The sequence below is a fragment of the Struthio camelus genome, chromosome 7, assembly GCF_040807025.1.
Source record: "Struthio camelus isolate bStrCam1 chromosome 7, bStrCam1.hap1, whole genome shotgun sequence".
Lineage (NCBI taxonomy): Eukaryota > Metazoa > Chordata > Aves > Struthioniformes > Struthionidae > Struthio > Struthio camelus.
The window spans coordinates 27,325,811-27,344,771 of record NC_090948.1 but is presented as its reverse complement, the minus strand read 5'-3'; the positions used below and the strand labels follow the sequence as shown (position 1 = coordinate 27,344,771).

The 18,961-nt window shown below is 35.4% G+C and overlaps 1 protein-coding gene across 20 annotated transcripts in view; it reads left to right on the top strand.

Moving 5' to 3' along the window:
* The window catches only part of KCNMA1 (potassium calcium-activated channel subfamily M alpha 1), a 527,317-nt gene that overhangs the window by 394,476 nt on the left and 113,880 nt on the right, over positions 1 to 18,961 (top strand). For 11 of the 20 annotated variants that reach the window (XM_068950515.1, XM_009672399.2, XM_068950513.1 and 8 more), the window contains 2 exons: positions 694 to 803; positions 10,309 to 10,377. In XM_068950515.1, the coding sequence (XP_068806616.1) occupies positions 694 to 803; positions 10,309 to 10,377 (179 nt within the window). Of the gene's footprint in view, positions 1 to 693; positions 804 to 10,308; positions 10,378 to 14,515; positions 14,528 to 18,961 lie in introns of all 20 variants that reach the window. The other 9 variants (XM_009672396.2, XM_068950511.1, XM_068950509.1 and 6 more) reach the window with 1 other exon arrangement.

Genomic DNA, 18,961 nt, shown 5'->3' with positions numbered 1-18,961 from the left:
TGCGTGGGCATCTCACATATCACTAGAAATTCCTGTTCAGGCAGATACATTGGGCTTTTAATGGTAGTTCAGTAGCACCTCTGACTGTTGTTTTCCTTGATATCATCTAAAGTAATAGACTTCTGAATTCAACAGCAACGATTTTCCTCTGCTGCTGTCCAAAGCATTGACAGACCTTGAAAAAATAATTTCAGTGTATTTGTTTCTCATATTTCCATAATAGTTATGTAGATGCCAAGAGGAGCAGATTTTTAGAGATTTAGATGTTTTTCGAATGCTGACCAACGTGTAAACAAGGTGAAAACAACTGAGACATTTCTAGAGAGACTCTAGAATAACAGATAACAATATATTTCAGCCATTTTAATGGAGAATTTTCAGAAGGAGAACATTGAGACATTTTTTCCTCACACTTTCCACAATCTTATTTCACCTCGTGCTGAATGCACTTGCCAAGAACTGAAATATTTTATTTTTATGTAGGATATTTAATTTGCTGATTACATGGACTTTCTTTTTTTTGGCATTCCGTGTAATTCTGTAAAGATAAGCGATATTAATTGTCGTAATATTTGAGTGGTCCACTAATTTATATTTGTTAAAAGTTGATTCATGTTTAAGCAGTTTTTTTATATATTTCAAAGAAGCTTTTGGTTTTACTCAGAACTCTTCATCTGTGTTTCTCTCTCTTAGATTGAGGAGGATACGTGGCAGAAATACTATCTGGAAGGAGTTGCAAATGAAATGTATACAGAATATCTATCTAGTGCCTTTGTGGGTTTGTCCTTCCCTGCAGTTTGTGAGTAAGTAGAAATATATATTAATAGACATAAGTATTTGCCTGCTCTCAAGTGAAATCAAAGGTTTCCATAGGAGACGTTCTCACTCTGCTACAGTCCTAATATTGTTGCTGCATCAGATGGGATCCAATAAAATAAACATTAAAGCAATCACTGCATGGAAGTTTTCCAAACATTTTAATGCCTGTTTTTAGAAGTGATTTCAAACTAAGTGATAATAAATGAAAGCCTGAATGTTTTCAGTGTTGAACAAATTAATCAGCAATCCATTTAAATTGAGTTTTTATTTGTAAGTGCTATCCTATTGTTTCTTTTAATGATTCCCATTCTTTAAATGGTGTTTGGCAGTGTCACCATCTTGGCTGATGTCCTATTTTAGGGAAATTATGCATTAATTGAAGCAGATGTAATGGAGTTATATATGCAGTAAGTGGTGTGGCATCCAGCACTCCATTGAACTGGTTTTAATACACTTTTAACAAATGAAACATGTGTCAGAGAAAATATTATCTGTTCTATCAGATTTCCTCTTCTGTTGGTATTGTTCTCTGTTACAGCCATACCAAGAGGTTCCAGCAAAGGCTGTGGACCACTTTTCCTAGGGTCTGTTCAGAGTAGAGTCTGTTTCTTATTTGGCATTTTTGAAGAGATTGATTTCTAACTAGATAACACAGAAAAACTTCTGTAGATGCCATTCTTAGAGCAAGAAATAGAGCAAGAGGTAAGATAGTATCTCTATGTAAAGGAGAATGGCTTTGCTTTAATTCCTCTCACTTGTCCTACCTTTCATGATTTTTGCAGTATAGTATAGGTTATGGCATAAGAATGAGGAAAAAACAACTTTTAGGTGAATGTTAGCAATTACAAATCTGGCTTTCTCTGGGATAGAGCTAGCCCAGAGGCCAATCTTCAATTTGCTGCTAGAATGAAGGGGCTCACAATCCATCCCTCAACTGTGTTAACTAGACTGTGACTAGGTTATTGAGGGAAAATGTTTGTTACTGTAATCAGAAACCTTTGCCTGAGTGTCAGCAAACAGCAAATCTCAATAGATATTCTAGAATTGTGTGTTATACTCAGAACAAATAGTAATATGTGCTGCTTGCACCAACCAGAATCATGAAAGCTAAATCTTCCCGGCCAAAACCATTGTCAAACACAGTTGAGTTTCTATGAGTTCTGGAAACTTCCACCTGGGAATGTATTTGGCATAAAGCTGCCATTTGTTTAACGTGCTGATAGAGCTGAGATAAAATAATAAAGAAAGAGCATTTAATGAGATTATGAACATCCTAAAATACTGTAGCTCTCCTCAAGAATTTGATTATTTGGAAGCTTAATTATCTGTATTTTCTGGTTTAAATTAAAGAAAAAGCTGTAACTCAAATTTACCAGCAGTTTAATGATAACACTGTTCAATTCAGGTTATTTAAAGCACAGTGGTAATTACAATGTAGTGTTATATATCACTGGGTTTGGTGCATATGTGTTTTCATTACAGTAAGAATTGGCTATTCAATTTCCAGAATACACACAAAACAGCAAAAAGTGCTTTACCCTGGTTTGTGAACAGGAAATAAAATCAGTAGACAGTCTTAATGTGGTCAATTACCTACGAAATGTAAAAACTTTGAGAAAAGTTTTTCTAATTAGCTTTTAAAATTCATGTTGTCAATGACATTTTAAAACCCTATAACTGAATGAGATGTGCTGCTCCCTGAGGTTGTTGGTCTTGATTACCAGTCTAGGAACGTTATTCTTTGGTAAATAGGCTGCCATTTGGTTTAGACAGCAAGCATAGATAGGGTGCAGAAACAGCTATTATTTCAATGGAAATAGGACACCCAGTATTTTATAAGAATTTCAGGGTTTTGACTTCAACACCAAGGTGAAGGATGAGACTGACATTGAAATAGAAGTGAATAGCATTCTGCAAGTTTTATTTATAACATTATGTGTATGTGTGTGGGGGCTATGTGAATATGTTCCAAACAATATATTTCTAATATGTGATCATAATTTCTATAATTCTGTGCCCTTGGATCTTTTTGGACCAGATGTAAATGACGCTGATTAAAGAGGAAGGTAACATGATCTTTGTCCCTCTTTTCAAAGCACACAGTATTCTAGTGGGGCTTACAATATTGATTTATGCAAGGCTAACTTCCACCCCGGTTCTTGGTCTACCATTCTCCATCCAAAAGTTTTCCTGGTGAGGGCTGGCACATGCCCTATGTATCCACGCTTGACCTAGTAGTAGAAACAGTATATGAAAGGTGTCCATGTCTCTTAATGTATGTTAGATCAGGCCCGTTTGCTATTGATTCTAATTTTCAAATCGTTCATTCAGTCAAATGTCAGAGCCATTTTTTGATAAGCAAGAAAGTTATAAAGGTGTCAATAGCTCCGCCTTTGTGCTGTGTATTCTGTCATGGATTATAACCATGGCATATGTTCTCATGTTAGTCATGGTGTTTTCTTTAAGCTTTGATAACAGACCGTGTTTGAGACGCTGATCGCAGATGTCTTAGCAACAGCACTATCCTGACAAAGGAGAACGAGGCTAGCCAAGTAGATGACACCCAGCGTTTATCTGCATTCTCTAACAGCTCCAGAGCAGATAACGTCTCTTTGGAGTATGTTTGCAGCTGTACCACTTCCCAGTCTGAGAGTGACTCAGCACTAAACCAGAGTCTTTCACAGAACAGGACAATGTGGGCTACCTGTCACTGTCAAGTTCTTGCTTCTGTCTTTGTGTCGTTCTCTTCAGCTAGTTGGTTTCTGTCTCACCTCAGAGGGTGAGGTAAACCTTAGGCACTTTTGTACTCTTGAGGCTGAATCCAAACATAATACTTCCATTGCAGTTTGATACTTCTTTGAAGCAGTGAAGCTGTAGTTTCAGGTCATAGCAGTTACAATAACAGCTTTTCCCTGCATCCAGGATTTTTTTGGTGATTGCAGATGTGTGTCAAATTTTAGACTTCTCAAGTCTAACCTTAGCTGAGATAATGGCCAAGTCAGCCTGTAGAATGACGTGGCTCCAAATGAAGCTTCCCATCTTTTGACTGTAATTAAAATCAAACTTCATCTGAGTATCTCAGAGAAGTCTTCCATATTGTACACTCTCCTCCCAGCTCTCTGAGCAACTTTCCTTTGGGTCTGCACAAAAACATCCCCACTGCTCCCACCCAACCAATTAATACATGCTAAATAGCCTCCTTAGACACCCCTGTGACCCATCAAGTGGCAACACATGAAAACAGAGGTTTTACTTCCCCCCGTGCTCCCGAAGTTTGGCCCAGTGAGACAGCAAGTATGAAGTTCACAGTAAGCGAACTTCAGTAAGCGGTTCAGTAAGTTCACAAGTATGAAAAGGCTGCTTCAGTAGGAAAGTATCCAGAGATCAGAGGCCTTAGAACTTCCCAGAGTTTGTTCTTCTTTCACTAGTTAAAATTATGGAAGCTTATGTTACCATTAACATTTCAGCAATTACCAGTGCTTACTACACCCTGGCTTCTGATCATGTGGATTTTGCCTATACTTGATGCAAGCAATAGTTATAGCCTCAAGTATTGTAGGTTATTAATTACTGGCCAAATTCTGGTTTATTAATACAAAACTGTGTATGCGTTGCAGCTGTGTTTCCCGCTCCTATCTAGAAAATTAGCAATACCTGCTTTTGTAAAACAAGCAGGACTTCTTTGTGCTTAAAACTGTCAGTAGAGCTCCCATAGGAATAGTATCCTTATCAGTGTTCTTACTGCAATACTATTACATTTGATGGGAGGCCAGAAAGAACACTGTAGTGATAGTTCCTTGTTGCAGGTTAAGGGTACAAAGAAGGCATGAAAGACAAGTGTCTGTGAAACTCCTTAGCCAAATACGGGTTGGAGCAGCATTGTGTTCCACAGTGCTTCACAGCGCTTCCATTCTGTTTCAAATCACCAACCATCTCATAAACTAAGATAATGTTTGATGTGGAAATTATGGAGACAAAATAAATAGTGCGCTCTGTGTTGACGAGTCTTATGTTCATTGTTTGCATATCAGGCTGACATGTCAGCAATGAAAACCAGTTAAATATTCAGCTGACATTCTCACTACTCTCCTGGTAATGGCAGTGTTATCCACAAGTATGAGCAGCAAATTTCTTCACCTGCTGTTTCTCTTGTCAGCTACCATTGACTTACGTGAACTGAACAAATACTTAATTTCTATTAAGTGTGTTTATGTAGGGAGAGACATGTATGCAGAGAGTGACTTATGTTACTCTATTACTATTTATATAATGACTTATGAAACCCCTAGAGCCTGATCTTTGTCGGGATCCACCCCTATTCTCTATATGCTTCTGTACTAAAATGTATACTTGGTATACTGTAGTCTCTCCAGATGTCTACTTTTCCTACTACCATTAATTCCTTATTATTCTAGTAGTCTTGTTCCAGTCTTGGAAGTCTTTTATTTGTTTGTTTTTGTTAAACGGTTGTACTAGATTTAAAAATGGTTTGTCTCTTTGAACTACTTTATGCAGACCTGAGCCCACTTCGATCTTTTATATTATTCTAACTTATGTAAGTGTTTCGCAATGCAATCTCCTAGAATTTAATAGGTGGCTTTTCCAGCTATTCTTCTGGTTCTTTGAATAAGCCCGTAGTATCTAGGTCTCCTATTCCTTTTTTTCCAAAACCCAAAAAGCCTTTGTCCACTGCCATACATGAGTGGTAGTCAGCAAAGGTGTTAATAAAAATTGTTAGATCTGTAGGAGAGGCGCATAAAAGTCCCCTACAAAACCCTCAGCTTCTGCCCATCATAGAGCTAACAGCTCTTTTGCTACACTGTTGATGGGAATCTAGCCTCTTGTAACCTCCAACCAGAAGAACATTCAAAGCCTGGGAGACAAGAACCTTTCCAGATACTCCCCATGATGAGCCTACACGGATAAAATTGCCTCATGTCATGATTTAGCAAAGTGCAGTAAAAGAGATGAAACTTGCAGATTATCTTTGGACACATCAAGGAAATGTTTACTAAAGTACTAAAATATGTTTAAAATGTTGTTGTGCAGATGCATTATTCATTGTTTTTATGTAATACTTTTCATCAATTTCAGATTTCTCTCTGATGCATCTGTTTGCATCTTGACTGACTAAAGAAATCAGAAATTGCATTCTTCAGTGCTTTGGCAATAAGCTTAAAGAACACTTTCTGTGCACTGGCAGTGAATCTGTGAATCTGGCAGTGGGTGTTTTTTTACAGTTAGTGATGCATCATTTGTAAAATATAAAAACTAATTGTGTTTAATTTTATTGGTGAGATGGGATTAAACTGGAAGAAATACCTTGAATAGTAGTATCTGAAATGTACTATCTGTGTCTCTTCACAGCAGAGACTCTGGTTAAAGTTGTATTCTGACATGGAACTGCTAGTGCCCACTTATCTAAGGCCTGTGTAATAGACTAAACTCTTGCTAGCATGGTTCTTTTTTCACTGTGTTAATGATTCCATGAGCTCAGTGGGGTTACTCCTGCTCTGCATCAATGCAAAATACATAACAATCACAGATCCAGGAACATCTGCATGATTACACGTACGCACACACAGCCATACTTTTTGATTCTTCTATATTTCTGGGTTTACCTTTTAGAATTTCTTATCTTTTCTCAGATTTGTCAGACGTTTTGTTCTCATTCTGTAGTTTAACAATAAGTTAATAGTCCTGTAAGATAAAATATAGGATGAGTGGAAATAATTGTATAGTTGTAAGATAAGCACTTACTTTTTGAATAAGTTGTCCAGTACTGGTAGCCAATGAATTCCTCCTAGTCTATATAAAACTACAGGAGACAGCTATTATTGCAACAACTTCAGTAGTTTCTGTATTATGTATGTGGTAGATTATGTATGTGGTAGCCACTGTGGCCAGTGGCTTTATATTCCTTAGCATTTCTAATTTTTCATTTGTGAACTGTGAGACAGCCTTGTTCCATAGAATTCACCTTTTCACTGTTAGAAAGAAGAAGATCTGATCCTTCCTATAACTTGATATCTGCTCTTCTGTAGCAGAACTAAAAGTTTCTGACACTTCTAAAGAAAAAGTAAGATCTGGTAAGACACCTGTAAAACTCAAAAAGACCCCCCAAAACCTGCTAACAGACTTAACTTTTCACTTGATCAAAATATCTGATTGGATAATCCCACACATGGACTTTGCATATAAAGATAGTGATTGAAAAAATAATCACATCAGTGCTTTATTTTAAATTTGTGAGTAGCTCTGTGAAATTCTACTTTTGAAGTATTTGTTTTATTTTTTTTTTTTACCTGAGCTGAACAAGAGTGCTCAGCATCTGGAAGAACCCAACTGTTAGTTGCAAGTAGAAGCTGCCCATACATGTTGCCAGTTTCATATGTCTGCAGATTAGCTGATTCTGAATTTAATAAACCAATAAAAAAGGGAAGTTTGCCTTATGGTTAATATAATATGATTGTTTTTATTCCAACCTACAAACCTCATTAACCACAATGATTTTAGACTTTGCTACTCCTAGAAGTAAAGTACCTGCAACTGTCATCCTTTGAACTTTTAAAGTACCAAACATACTAGTAAGCACAAGGGCAAGAACCAGGCATCATAGCACTTTAATTCTGAGAACTGAGCATAAAGGGTAGTTTGAAAGAACAAAAAATAATGCATTTATAAAGGAATTCCAATATTGTAAATATTGTTCTCAACTTAAGACACTGCTATACAGCTATACATCTCTTTATCAAGAATGATATTTTTCTGTGTATTTTTCATTAGATGAATAATGATATCATTTATCCTTTACCAAAATATTTTTGACAACTGCAGTGGAACGAAGGAATGGAAATAATTGAAAATATTTTTTCTCTCTTGACTCTTATCTAGTCCTTTGTTGAAAGTAGTCCCAACAAAAAAAATTATTTTTTTCTCAAGTTCAGTTATATGTAGTGTAAAAGGTTTCACTCCAAAAATATTTATTGAAAAGGAATAATTCTACTCAGCAGATTTTCTGATTAAAATCCTTTTTTATACTTGGTAAGGCATTCAGTAACTAACAATTAATCAAGATTATATCTTCATGTTTTGCAGCTGAGAAAGGAGGGTGATAATTTCTTTAAATTTGTCATTATCCCAGTACCGTCATGTACAAATAACACAGCAGGTGTCTATGGCTAATTTATGCCGGTGACTAGCCTTACCAGTCAAGAAGGCTGGTATAATGTCATAACCAATTTATTTCTCTCTAGGTAGATAGAAGCAGTTGGATTCAAATTCTTAAGAGCTTTTGTTCATAAACATCTGTGTTCATCTGTAGTTAGCAGATGATGCTGGCAGCTGAAAATAAAATAAAAATTAAGGCTTCCCATACTGTTATTGTCAATTTATGTGGACCTCTATGTAATAATTTCTTAGGATAGAAAGTGCCCTGTCTTCTTATTAGAAGGTTTGTATTTATTGGGGAAAAAAATGCAAGGATAAGATCTGTATTTGGCAAACACTGTGCATCATTTTCATTATTTTCCACCAGCATCATCCTCATTATTAATCATATAAGGCTACATTTGCAAAGTACCATTAAATAGTAAGACGTATTTTCTTGTTTCATTGCACGGCCAAGTTCATGTAAATCTGTTTATTTTACCATATAGACATATTTTAGTTTTTCTATAGATGGGAATGACATACTCATACCAATATAGTAGGGTAATATAATGCTTCTCGCTTTGTAGTGTCTTTTTGGAAGGCATATGTAGATTAGCAAATACTGCACAAATAGATGGCAGAGATGTTCTGTGTATTTCCTCAAGGAATGTAGTTGGTCAAAATAAAAAGTAAGTTTTTAGAACTCTTGGCATTCTTGGCTCATAATACTGTATTGGGAACCAAAAAATTATATTATCTTTTTATAACAGATACATAATACTCCTAATACAACATATAGTATACCCTACTGTTAGTATCCTTGACAACTGAACATTCCTCCGCCTCCTTTTTTGTTAATACTGTAAACATAGTCAGCCTTCATTTTCCTGTGAATATTGTGTGAGGTGATGGGCTAGCCAGGAACTGAGTAGCTATCAGGATTTTTTCTGCCCATTTCTGGCATTGGCTAGAAGTGCTGGGGTAGGATAAGAGTTTTAGCTGATTCTAAGAAACGGTAGATGAATCTTGCACTTATCTGCTGTCCTATGTTATCTCCCTGACACTGGGCTGCTTCCTGCCTCCTAAAAGGAGGAGGGAACGGATGTGCTATATCAAGTCTGTGAAAGGAAAATTTTCAAGAAAAAAATTATACTCAAGAATTACATTACAAAAGTTAATACAAAGTAAATTCCATTGTATATATTGGTATTTTGATATACAACACACTGCCTCAGCATTATCACCCCCCGCTACATCAATGCTTATCTCTGATTTTTATTTCATCCAAAAGAAATAGCAAAAATGAACCACTCACAGTGATTTCTGAAAGTTGTTATGGAAATGGAATATTGTCAGCTCAGCTGCCAGTTCCTTGTTTTCTGTCAAGTATGTGTGACTGATGCAAAGTCTGCAGAATATTGCTCAGATAAACACCAAGAAAATAAATATTATAGAAACACATGCAAAGATATGAAATAACCCTGGAGCAGTGACATTTGTAGAGCTACACTGAGTATCTTACTGAAAAAGTTCATGTGATATACGAGATGGCAGCTCTCTAATTGTAAAGGGTAGCCCTGCAAGAATTAATGACAAATTTATAGTACAGAAGGCAAGTATCATTGAATGTGCATACATGTCAGTGACAAAATTGGAATGCAGATGCTTCCTGGTTATTAAAACAGAATTGGTTGGTTTCTTTGTTTACTCTCAGTTCTCCTGGAAGCAAATGGTACTGTACTAATTCACAACTCTGCAAGTCTATGAAAAATATCACCCTTGAGCTGTATTAATAAAGAGCCATTCACACATGCTTTTATAACTATCAGCATGTACCTTCCCATATATTGATCAGAAATGACTTCCAATTATGCTGTTTTTCTGTGGCGGTGGTTGGTAAATACTTATTTATTAATAGTGTACTGTGGATTTAGATCAGTACATACATATGGTCTAAGGAATGTGCGATACAATCAACATATGGCTAAATTCTAGCACAGTTTGGAAGAATTTCTTCTAGACAGCCACAATGGCCAAATGCAGATTTTATGCCATGCATCATGACCTTTGTTATTATCGTTTAAGTAGATTTAGTAAAGTAATACTGATGTTTATGCTAATGTTGTAAACTTGTCTGTTTTATCGTTTTATGAAAACGTCTGTTAATTACTTTCAAAATATAAAGACCTTAATGTATGTTCTGTGTACACCTGTTTGAGAAATGTGAAAAGACATTAGTGAAAATTCTCAAAGAAAATTCATGCCCCCCAATGATCTCTACGTATGTGATACTGGTTGGGAAGAAGGACTGACTCTTGGCTTCTTTTGTTCCTACAGACTGGTGTTTGCGAAGTTAAAGCTCTTAATGATAGCCATAGAATACAAGTCGGAAAAGCGAGAAAGCAGGTATGTCCGTAACTACAAATTCTGAAGTTTTGGAATGCACTGTCACAAGTTTTGCCTGTTAATTTTTCAGAATGAATATAGCTGTTATACTTCTGAAGCATTTCAGACTGTAATTAGCATGCCTCAGATTACATGAGTTCACATGGTGCTGAAAGGTGTTTATTTCTGTCGTTCTTTTTGTCCTCAAAAATTTATTTAAGATAGAATATTTAGTGGAAGGTGGGGGGTAGTGTTACATGTGTCCCACCTCCAGAAGTGCAATTTATTACTTAAACTAAAACTGACCTAATTCAGTATAGGATAGTCTGTCTGCTCTAGTCAGTAATTCAGCTATTTTTACTGAAAAGGAAAAAGTGGAAAATAGATGTGGCTATATCTATTTCTCAAAATAATGGTTTCATGTAAATGAATCTGGAAGAACCACTTTACATGAGGTATAGGATGAACAGAAATAGAGGATAAACATAATAGATATATATTATCTGTTCTGACAAAACTTGTGTATGTGAATAGCGAGATGAAACGGGAAAAGATTCATTTACCCTTGAAATTAAGATTTGGCTGATTTCTTTCTTCATCTGAAAAGAAGAAGAAATTTCGTGGCTACAGTTCACAAACAGAAAAAGAACTATTTTTTGGTGTTGTTTTCATGCATAAGTTTGTAAGAATCCTATTGTAAGTTAAACTGGAGTCAAGAGTCTAACAGCTTCTCCATCAGTGTATTTACATGATGTTCATTTCCATATAACACAAATGATATAAATGTGTCCTGCAGGTATGTCAGCAACATATGGAGGGGCATGTAACAGAAAATCTGGTCGGACTGACTATTAAGTTTTTCTCAGTTGAAAATTACATTCTGAAGTGCTATAGTAAAACTGGAACCATATATGTTATGTGATCTTATTTTTGGCAACTAATTGCCTAATCCTATTGAGGAATAGTTCTCAAAGGAGAACCAGTTCAGTCATGTGAGCCTATGCCACTGTTTCTGAGATTTTGAAGGCATATTTAAATGTTTATTCTTATATGTATTTTTATTTATTAAAAGTATCTCTAAAACGTATGTGGGGCATTTGGCACAAAATGAATAATACTACAACTGTTTATAAGAGTACTTCCCTGCCCTGTACTTGGTTTTACATCATTCTTTGTTACGTGATAAGTAGTATGTGGTGTTGTATGTGATGCTGGGTATTCTTTTTACCCACACTATGCTGATTAAGAAATCCTTTTTTTGAAATATCAGATTTTTATAATATTTTCAGCTCCCATGGGCTCATCTAAAAATAATTACTCTTTCACTGAATGACTTCATTCTGCATTAGCTGATGTAAAGCAAGCAAGTAATTATTCTTTTACTTCTGAACATTTTTATCTAGGAAAAAAATGCAATAGAAGCAGGAATGGTACTGTTTACCAGATTTTATATTTACAGTATTTACAAATATTTGGTTTTTATTGGTTCCCCTTAAGAATTATCCAACTTTGCACTGTCCTTACTTTGCTTATCATTTAGTTACTAAGTGCTAATACAGTCTTTTGCAGTAATAACAAATAATTCACGGCTTCCATATCATTCTTTGCACTAACTTCAGTGGGATTTGGATTGAGTTCTTAATCACAAAATGATGCAGAGGATACTTCAAAAAGTAACACAATATGATAGAATTATATTCCTTACCTAAAGCCACACAGGTAACTGTTCACAATGAATTAGTCTGATAGAACAAAAGAGCCTAAAAATTGCAGGAAGCAATACTAATGAAGGGATGTTAGCAGTTGGAGATTTTCTGAACACCTATACAACAAGAGAGTGTATAAGCTAGATATTCACATCTTATAGTCCAGGTCCACAGCAATATCTACTGGTTTTATTAACCAGTGATAAACTTATGGTCACTGTTAAGTGAATCACAAGGCTGCTTTATCTGTATTTTGCTAGGATGCTTATGGTAACTATTTCATAAGGACATGCTGCATGTCTTTACTGCTCCTCTTGTCCCTGTGCTCTTCAACCCAATGTACATATTTGGGGTTTGCTGAGCTGAAGCCTTTTAGTTTAATCAAAAAGGCAATGGAACAAAACTTCAGTTTCTCCCTTTTTAGGCATGAATGCTTGAGTTTCCTTGCATCTCGCTTAAATTAAAAGATGAAGATCAAGATAAAAATTAGAATAGTATTGCTTAGAAGTGCAGCTGTCATTGAATATGATAAATTTATCATTCAGCAATTATTTTTGTTGATGCTGACTGCAACAAGATTTTATCCTACTTCATATCTTCAGTTCTTTATTGGTAATATGATGCTCTTCTATCTTTTGCTCTTTATGAGTAGAGTGACCAACAATAGAAATGTACTGATTTATTTTATGATTATGGTTTTTTTTTTTCACATTTTGTAGAACTTTTGAGGGGTTTTACCTAATTTACAATTTATAGCAGCAGTGGTAACTGTGGCACCATTGTTTTAAGAACTAACATTTCCCAATATAGCAGAGGCAGATCCAGGACCGGTATTTTCAGAACCAGAGAAAATTTTAGAAACGTTCTTTCTGAATGAGTAGTGAGAAGATCTTACTTCTGCCACTTTGATTTCTGTCACTATTTATAATATAATATTTCCATAAATAAATTAGATATCTGATATTTCACTTACTTATGGGAGTTTCCTTTGAAGATTAGTTTCATCTGCTTTCATCACTTTGCACTCAGAGCTAAAGCAACCACAAAGTGAATTCAGAAGTGTTTGCAGCTTTCAAAAGTGCAATGTGAGGGGGTTCTAGATCTTTAATCCGCTTTCTCAATCTTCTCCTCAATATTAAGAATAAATCCAAGCATGAGTTTAAGTCAGTGGCAAAATTTTCATTGACTTTGTTAATGTCTCAATTGCACACAGAAAGACATAAATACTTGTCTACCTAGACAATCTCCTAAGTTTTAGTTTTCTAAAGCTTTCTAATTTGCAGTCAAGTTCTTTTAACTCTACCATGAGGAATTTGAGATCAATAGCAATTATAAATCATCAGACCTCTATTTAATTCAATATTATTATAGCAGTTAGCAGTAGCTGAGCTTTCTACTCATTGTGTTTTTTATTTTTGCTCTTTTCATGAATCCTAATAACAATGCACTAAGCACAACCTGATAGTTAGTTTGAACAGTATTAGATTGTTATTGTATAAACATTCGATAATTTTACAAGATTACTTAAAAGTAGAATTTAAAAGTACTTTTAAAAAAGAGTTTTGCAAACCCAAAGATAGGTAGTAACTCATATGTGTGCTATATATAAAGTCATTTTCAAATAATGGATAAAATCTTCAGTATGTTTTATATCTATGATCTTTTTATGCAACCGTTTCTCATCAAGGTACCTTAAAATTAATTAAAATAGCTAAGATTAGATTTATTTACATTTATATATATTTTAATCATATTTAAGTTACAATTCAATTATCATAGAAACCTCTGAGTGTACAAAATGTGACTAAATTTAGTGGGTTTCTGTGCAGCTACAAAGGTCTGCGCTCAAACAGTTTCAGGTCACAATATGAGTTAGCCATTCCATCATCTCTAATTAGCATCTGTGAATATTATAATCGTTGTTACTGTGAGCGGGAAGCACTTCTTCAGTAAATTTCTATGTCCCTAATACAAGGCAAATACATTAGCTTAAAAAATGCTCTTAGTCCATTTGTAGGAAGGTTTCCTTTCTTCGGCAGGAAAAAAAAATGCTTTAGTATGAAGCAGTATGGAGAGCATCAACCTGACAGTGTCCTAGCAGAACTTACTGAAAAAATAGGAAACAATATTAATTGAAAATGCAGACATTCAAAACCTGCATCTGAATTCCCTTTCAAAGATTTTTGCCTTCCTTTTTCCCTTGGTCTCTTTTTTTTTTGCACACGAGTAAGCAAGAAGGAAAGCCTAATCAGGATTCTTCCCTCCTGCACCCTGTGTTTACTCCTCTTGTTAAATTTTCTCTTTGTCTTTCCATTTATTTGTTCTCATTCTCAGCAGAAAAAACCTTTGAGCCTTGGAGACTTTTAAATAAAGGGTTTTTTTGCTTTTACTTTGGTGTCAGTTGATTTCTTATCAAAGTGTTTGATTTGCAATTTTTTTCTTGTCGTTTGCAGAAGCCGAAAGCGGTATGCCCTCTTCGTTACCTTTCCTTCCAACCTCAATCCTACCTCCACTCCTTCTAACTTCAGGACTAATTCCTTGCCAAGAACACAGGAAGATAACACCTTTGTCTATCTTTCTCTGTATATCTGTACATATATATATATATTCATGTGTCTATGTGTGTATACATATATATATATATGTATATTTATATATGAGCCCCCAATCTCAAAGAGGAGAGTGAATAGCATTTTGTCTCTCCACTGGTTCTTGTGACTCATGCACTAACTTCTTTGCAGGAAATAAAAAATAAAACAGGATAAGTTTTAGGACTTTTTTTCCCATATGGCTCCATCGCTATATCAGATGATTACATTTGAGAACCAAACTTTACTGTTAACATATCTCTTTCTCTTTTTGTTCATTTGTATTGTATCGTGACGATGTATATTTCGTCTTTACAGGCCCTTGTGCTGCCATATTGTCTCCATATTCACACCTTCATTGATATCCTTCTTCCCCCAGAGTCTTTCTTCAAAACACGTCTTACAGTACAGTAGTTCATGTTCTCTTGTAGTCTCACCTTCCATTAAAAATAACCAAATGCCTGATTCCTTGCATTGCTGATCCTATTTTGAGTCCAGTTATTCATAATACTGTACATATTAAAGCTATCGTACCGTTCCAGTGAAAGTGCCATGGATAGTTTGTACTATGTGTTACAATCATTTTAATGACATTTATTAAGCTTATTTATGAAGATGTTACTCAATGTGTTTGTTTCTCACCTTTTTTTGGAATGGTTATGTTTTGCATTTTCTTTTGCTACGCCATGCTATGCGCCCCTCTCTTGTTTAAATTCCATTTTGCTGCTGTTGATTTGAATGAAATAAATAAGGCACTCTCTTCCACGTCCTCTTCTTTCGCCTCCTCGTTTCTTCCCCTCCCTTTTTTTTTCTAGTTGCTTATACCAGTCTCTCTCACTGTCTGTGGTGCTCTTTGGAGACCCATTTCATTGTCCAGACATTCCAATTTCCTTCTTCATTGTACTTTCCAAACTTACTTTCAGTGTCTTTTCTGTTGCCTGTGTTCTGTGTTATATTTATTTCATTTTTAGTCTAATTCTCCTGTGATTTTTGGAGTAGATATGTGAAAAGAGAGGTGGCTTCCTGTCAGTTTGGCATTATTAATATGATCCAACTGCAGAGAAGTTACTGCAACACTTAGCATCTTCAAGGATCTGCAGTTGTTGCACCTATACTTCGCTTTTTGCTTTTAAGTATATATTATCTTGTGGTGAAGGCATGTTAATGCTGGCATGACGAGCGATATGAAGAAGTGTTGTACAAAGTGAAGTTGCTTGCTCCCAGAATAAAATACATTGTGCTGCTCCACTGTATTGATAAACAATCACTTCTTGAACTGAAAGGAGTAATTTAATTGTTTCAAAGTGTATTGAATTCACCATCACTGTTGAACAAGTTTGGATTATGCCCCAATAAAAGACCTAATACACACCCTGTAGACTATGGCTTAGTAGTTGCTATTGTAAAGGACTTGATTCCTGGGAGCAACCTTTTATATGCTTGTAGTAATTGGGCTTTAATATACTGTAGCATGTAATGTGCACTGTGTCTTTTGCCTTGTATTTTTTTTTAGTGCCTTACTGGATTTTTCTGTGTAGAGCAATCTGAATTAATGTCAGTGGTAGAGCCCAGAAGAAAGAAGCAATGCTTGCAAGTAGTGTGTAGCTGGTATGCACACAACTCCCACTCTGGGATTGTGCGCCTACCCTCACACTCCACTTCAAAACATACCCTGAGAAAATATGTTGCCTCAGATTAATTCTGTAATTCTAATTCTGTAGTTTTTTGAATGACATGAGACACATTTAAAGAGGCTGTTATACTAGTAATGGTGCATTTCATCTGGGCGTAGCATGAACCAGTCAGGAATAATAGCTGTGTTTAACAATGTAGTAGCTATAATCAGTAATACCAAACAGTATTGTTTGAGATATTGTATTAATAGTACTTAGCTAATATTATGTCTTCCTGATTAATATGATATTGTTAATATTTCAGTTGCATGGGGAATGGTACAGTACATCTACCACAAGGTTTAAAACAGAGTTGTCACAACTTTTGTCATTTGTTTAGTCAAAACTTTGCCATTTGTGTTTCATTTAATTCAACAACAGATTTTTTTTTTTTTTTTTTAAGATAAGGATGATGGCAGTTAGAAGGGTAGTTATAAGTCTGAGAGACAATTTTCCTTGGTGAAGAGATGAACTTTTCAAAACTGTTCATCAATGGGGGAATTTATTTGGTGAATATGACTTAGACTTTGGTCAGTGATGCTGGGATTCATCTCACCTAGCTTTGTCAGTCTAAACATTAGATATCTAATCTCCTCTAAGTTACCTATCCAGACTTCCATGATTGCAAGGGAAGACAGAGGCAGTTCAGAAAGAGGCCTCCATTCTGAGATGGATGAGATGGATCCCACCTTTAGTGCTATCTAAAATGCAATCCTGAAAGTAAGAACAAACACGAATAGTACATATTAGAGGCTGCTGGCAAGGAAAATTCTTAAGAGAACTCTGCCAGCGTATGTCTCTACTGATTACCTCATCTACATGTCTTCCAGGCTTCAGCCTTCATGCAGTGCTGCTAAAATATATTTGCCCTTTTTTTTTTTTTTAATGCTGTACATGCTGGGCATCTGCACGTGCCTTTGTCAGCTTAGTTTTAAGACTTTTGCTGCACCTCACCTACCTTAATGTGATCCCTCATTTTTTTTGGAAGAGATTGACAAATGCAAATCAGAGAGGCATCTACTGTGTGCATTCAATGCCTAGATTAAGAGTTCAAAGTTATGTTGATTTTTGACTTCAGCAGTCCTGGAAACATGGTCACTTTCAGTTTGTGCAAAGCAAATTGTGAACTGCCACTTAGTAGGTACCTCCCAATAAATACATACAACTTAACCAACGTTCAGACTCTTAAGCTGATTGATTATTTTGCAGATATGCTTCAAAGCTAGCTGAATATTATAGAAAGCTAGATGGAATGCTATTCATTTTCTACTGCGATTTTCATATACTGAAAATTTATCAGAAATAACGTTTTGTAAATTCTAGTAACATGGAAAAGATATCAGCCATCAAGCTTGCTGGTGCAGTTTCAACCCAAGAAACATAGTTCAAAGCCGACATGTATGATACTGGAAAGCAGAAGACACACAAAATTTACCTAACACCAGAAATGAGTACAAAATAAACAGTGGAAACCAATTAGTCTTGCCGAAAAGTTTCAGTTCACAACTTGTCCTGCAGTTCAAACCTTCAACTTGTAGGTTCTCCATCAGATATCCTTACGTTAATAAAGTTTGGCAAGGCACTGGAGACTTGCAGTGAGTTATCAAAAGCTTATTCATTTTTAATACTTTCAGGGAAGATGTAATACAGTATCCTTTTATAAGCTGTTATACTGATGTATTGTGTAACCAGCAGTCCATGAGATACCAAAAAGGTATTGTGCCATGCTTCTGTTCTGCTTCTGGGACTTTCAGCTCTGGGAGAGTTTCAGGTAAATAGGAATGGATGAGCAGATATTTACATGTATCTGTATTTTACAAAAGGTAACATACATATTTAAAGGAAGGGAGGGTTATACCCCAGCAAATAGGGGAATCAATCAGAATTAACACATATTAGAGTTACTATCAGATAACTCTTTTACATTGACATATGGAAAACTGATTATCTCCGTAACCTTTCATTAAAGAATCTAGGTAGAAGGAGATTCCCAAGCACTCTTTAATGTTTTTCTGGCTGCATTTGAATTTTTCACTTTTTTAATCTATGCGTCTCAAATGGTCCTGCTAATTCGTACTTGCTATTGACCTGCTTATATTGCAGTCACTCTGGATGTTCAATTTTAACTGTATGTCTTCTATCATTCTTGATCCCTGAGAGTACAAATGAATTCGAGGATGATTTCCACATTTTCTAGTGTGACGTGCTTTCATTGTTCATGTTTTTCATTGTTCTTGGATGCATGATCTTGCATCTAGTGACCAAGTGAAACTTGTTCAGCAAATGGACTAATTTTTGCTACCTACCAGATAAGTTTGCAGTGACTTTCCACAAGTGACTTACAAAGAAATTATCCTACCATAGAATAATGGAACTGGCTTCTGCTAAGTTCAAGCTGGTAAACTCCATTAAATTTGTTAAAAACAGTAGATCATGTTAAGTTTACATGGCTGTAATTGCCATATATTCTAAATGTTCATGTATAAAGAAACAATCAAGTCAGAAAGTCAGAAAATAAGCTTTTTTTTTTTTTTTTTTTTTACAGTGATGTGACCCATGTCATGAAAAGCTTTATTCTTAGGAAAGTATTTTCTAGAACTGTGATTGTAGAAGAAATTATAGATTAAAATTTTTTGAA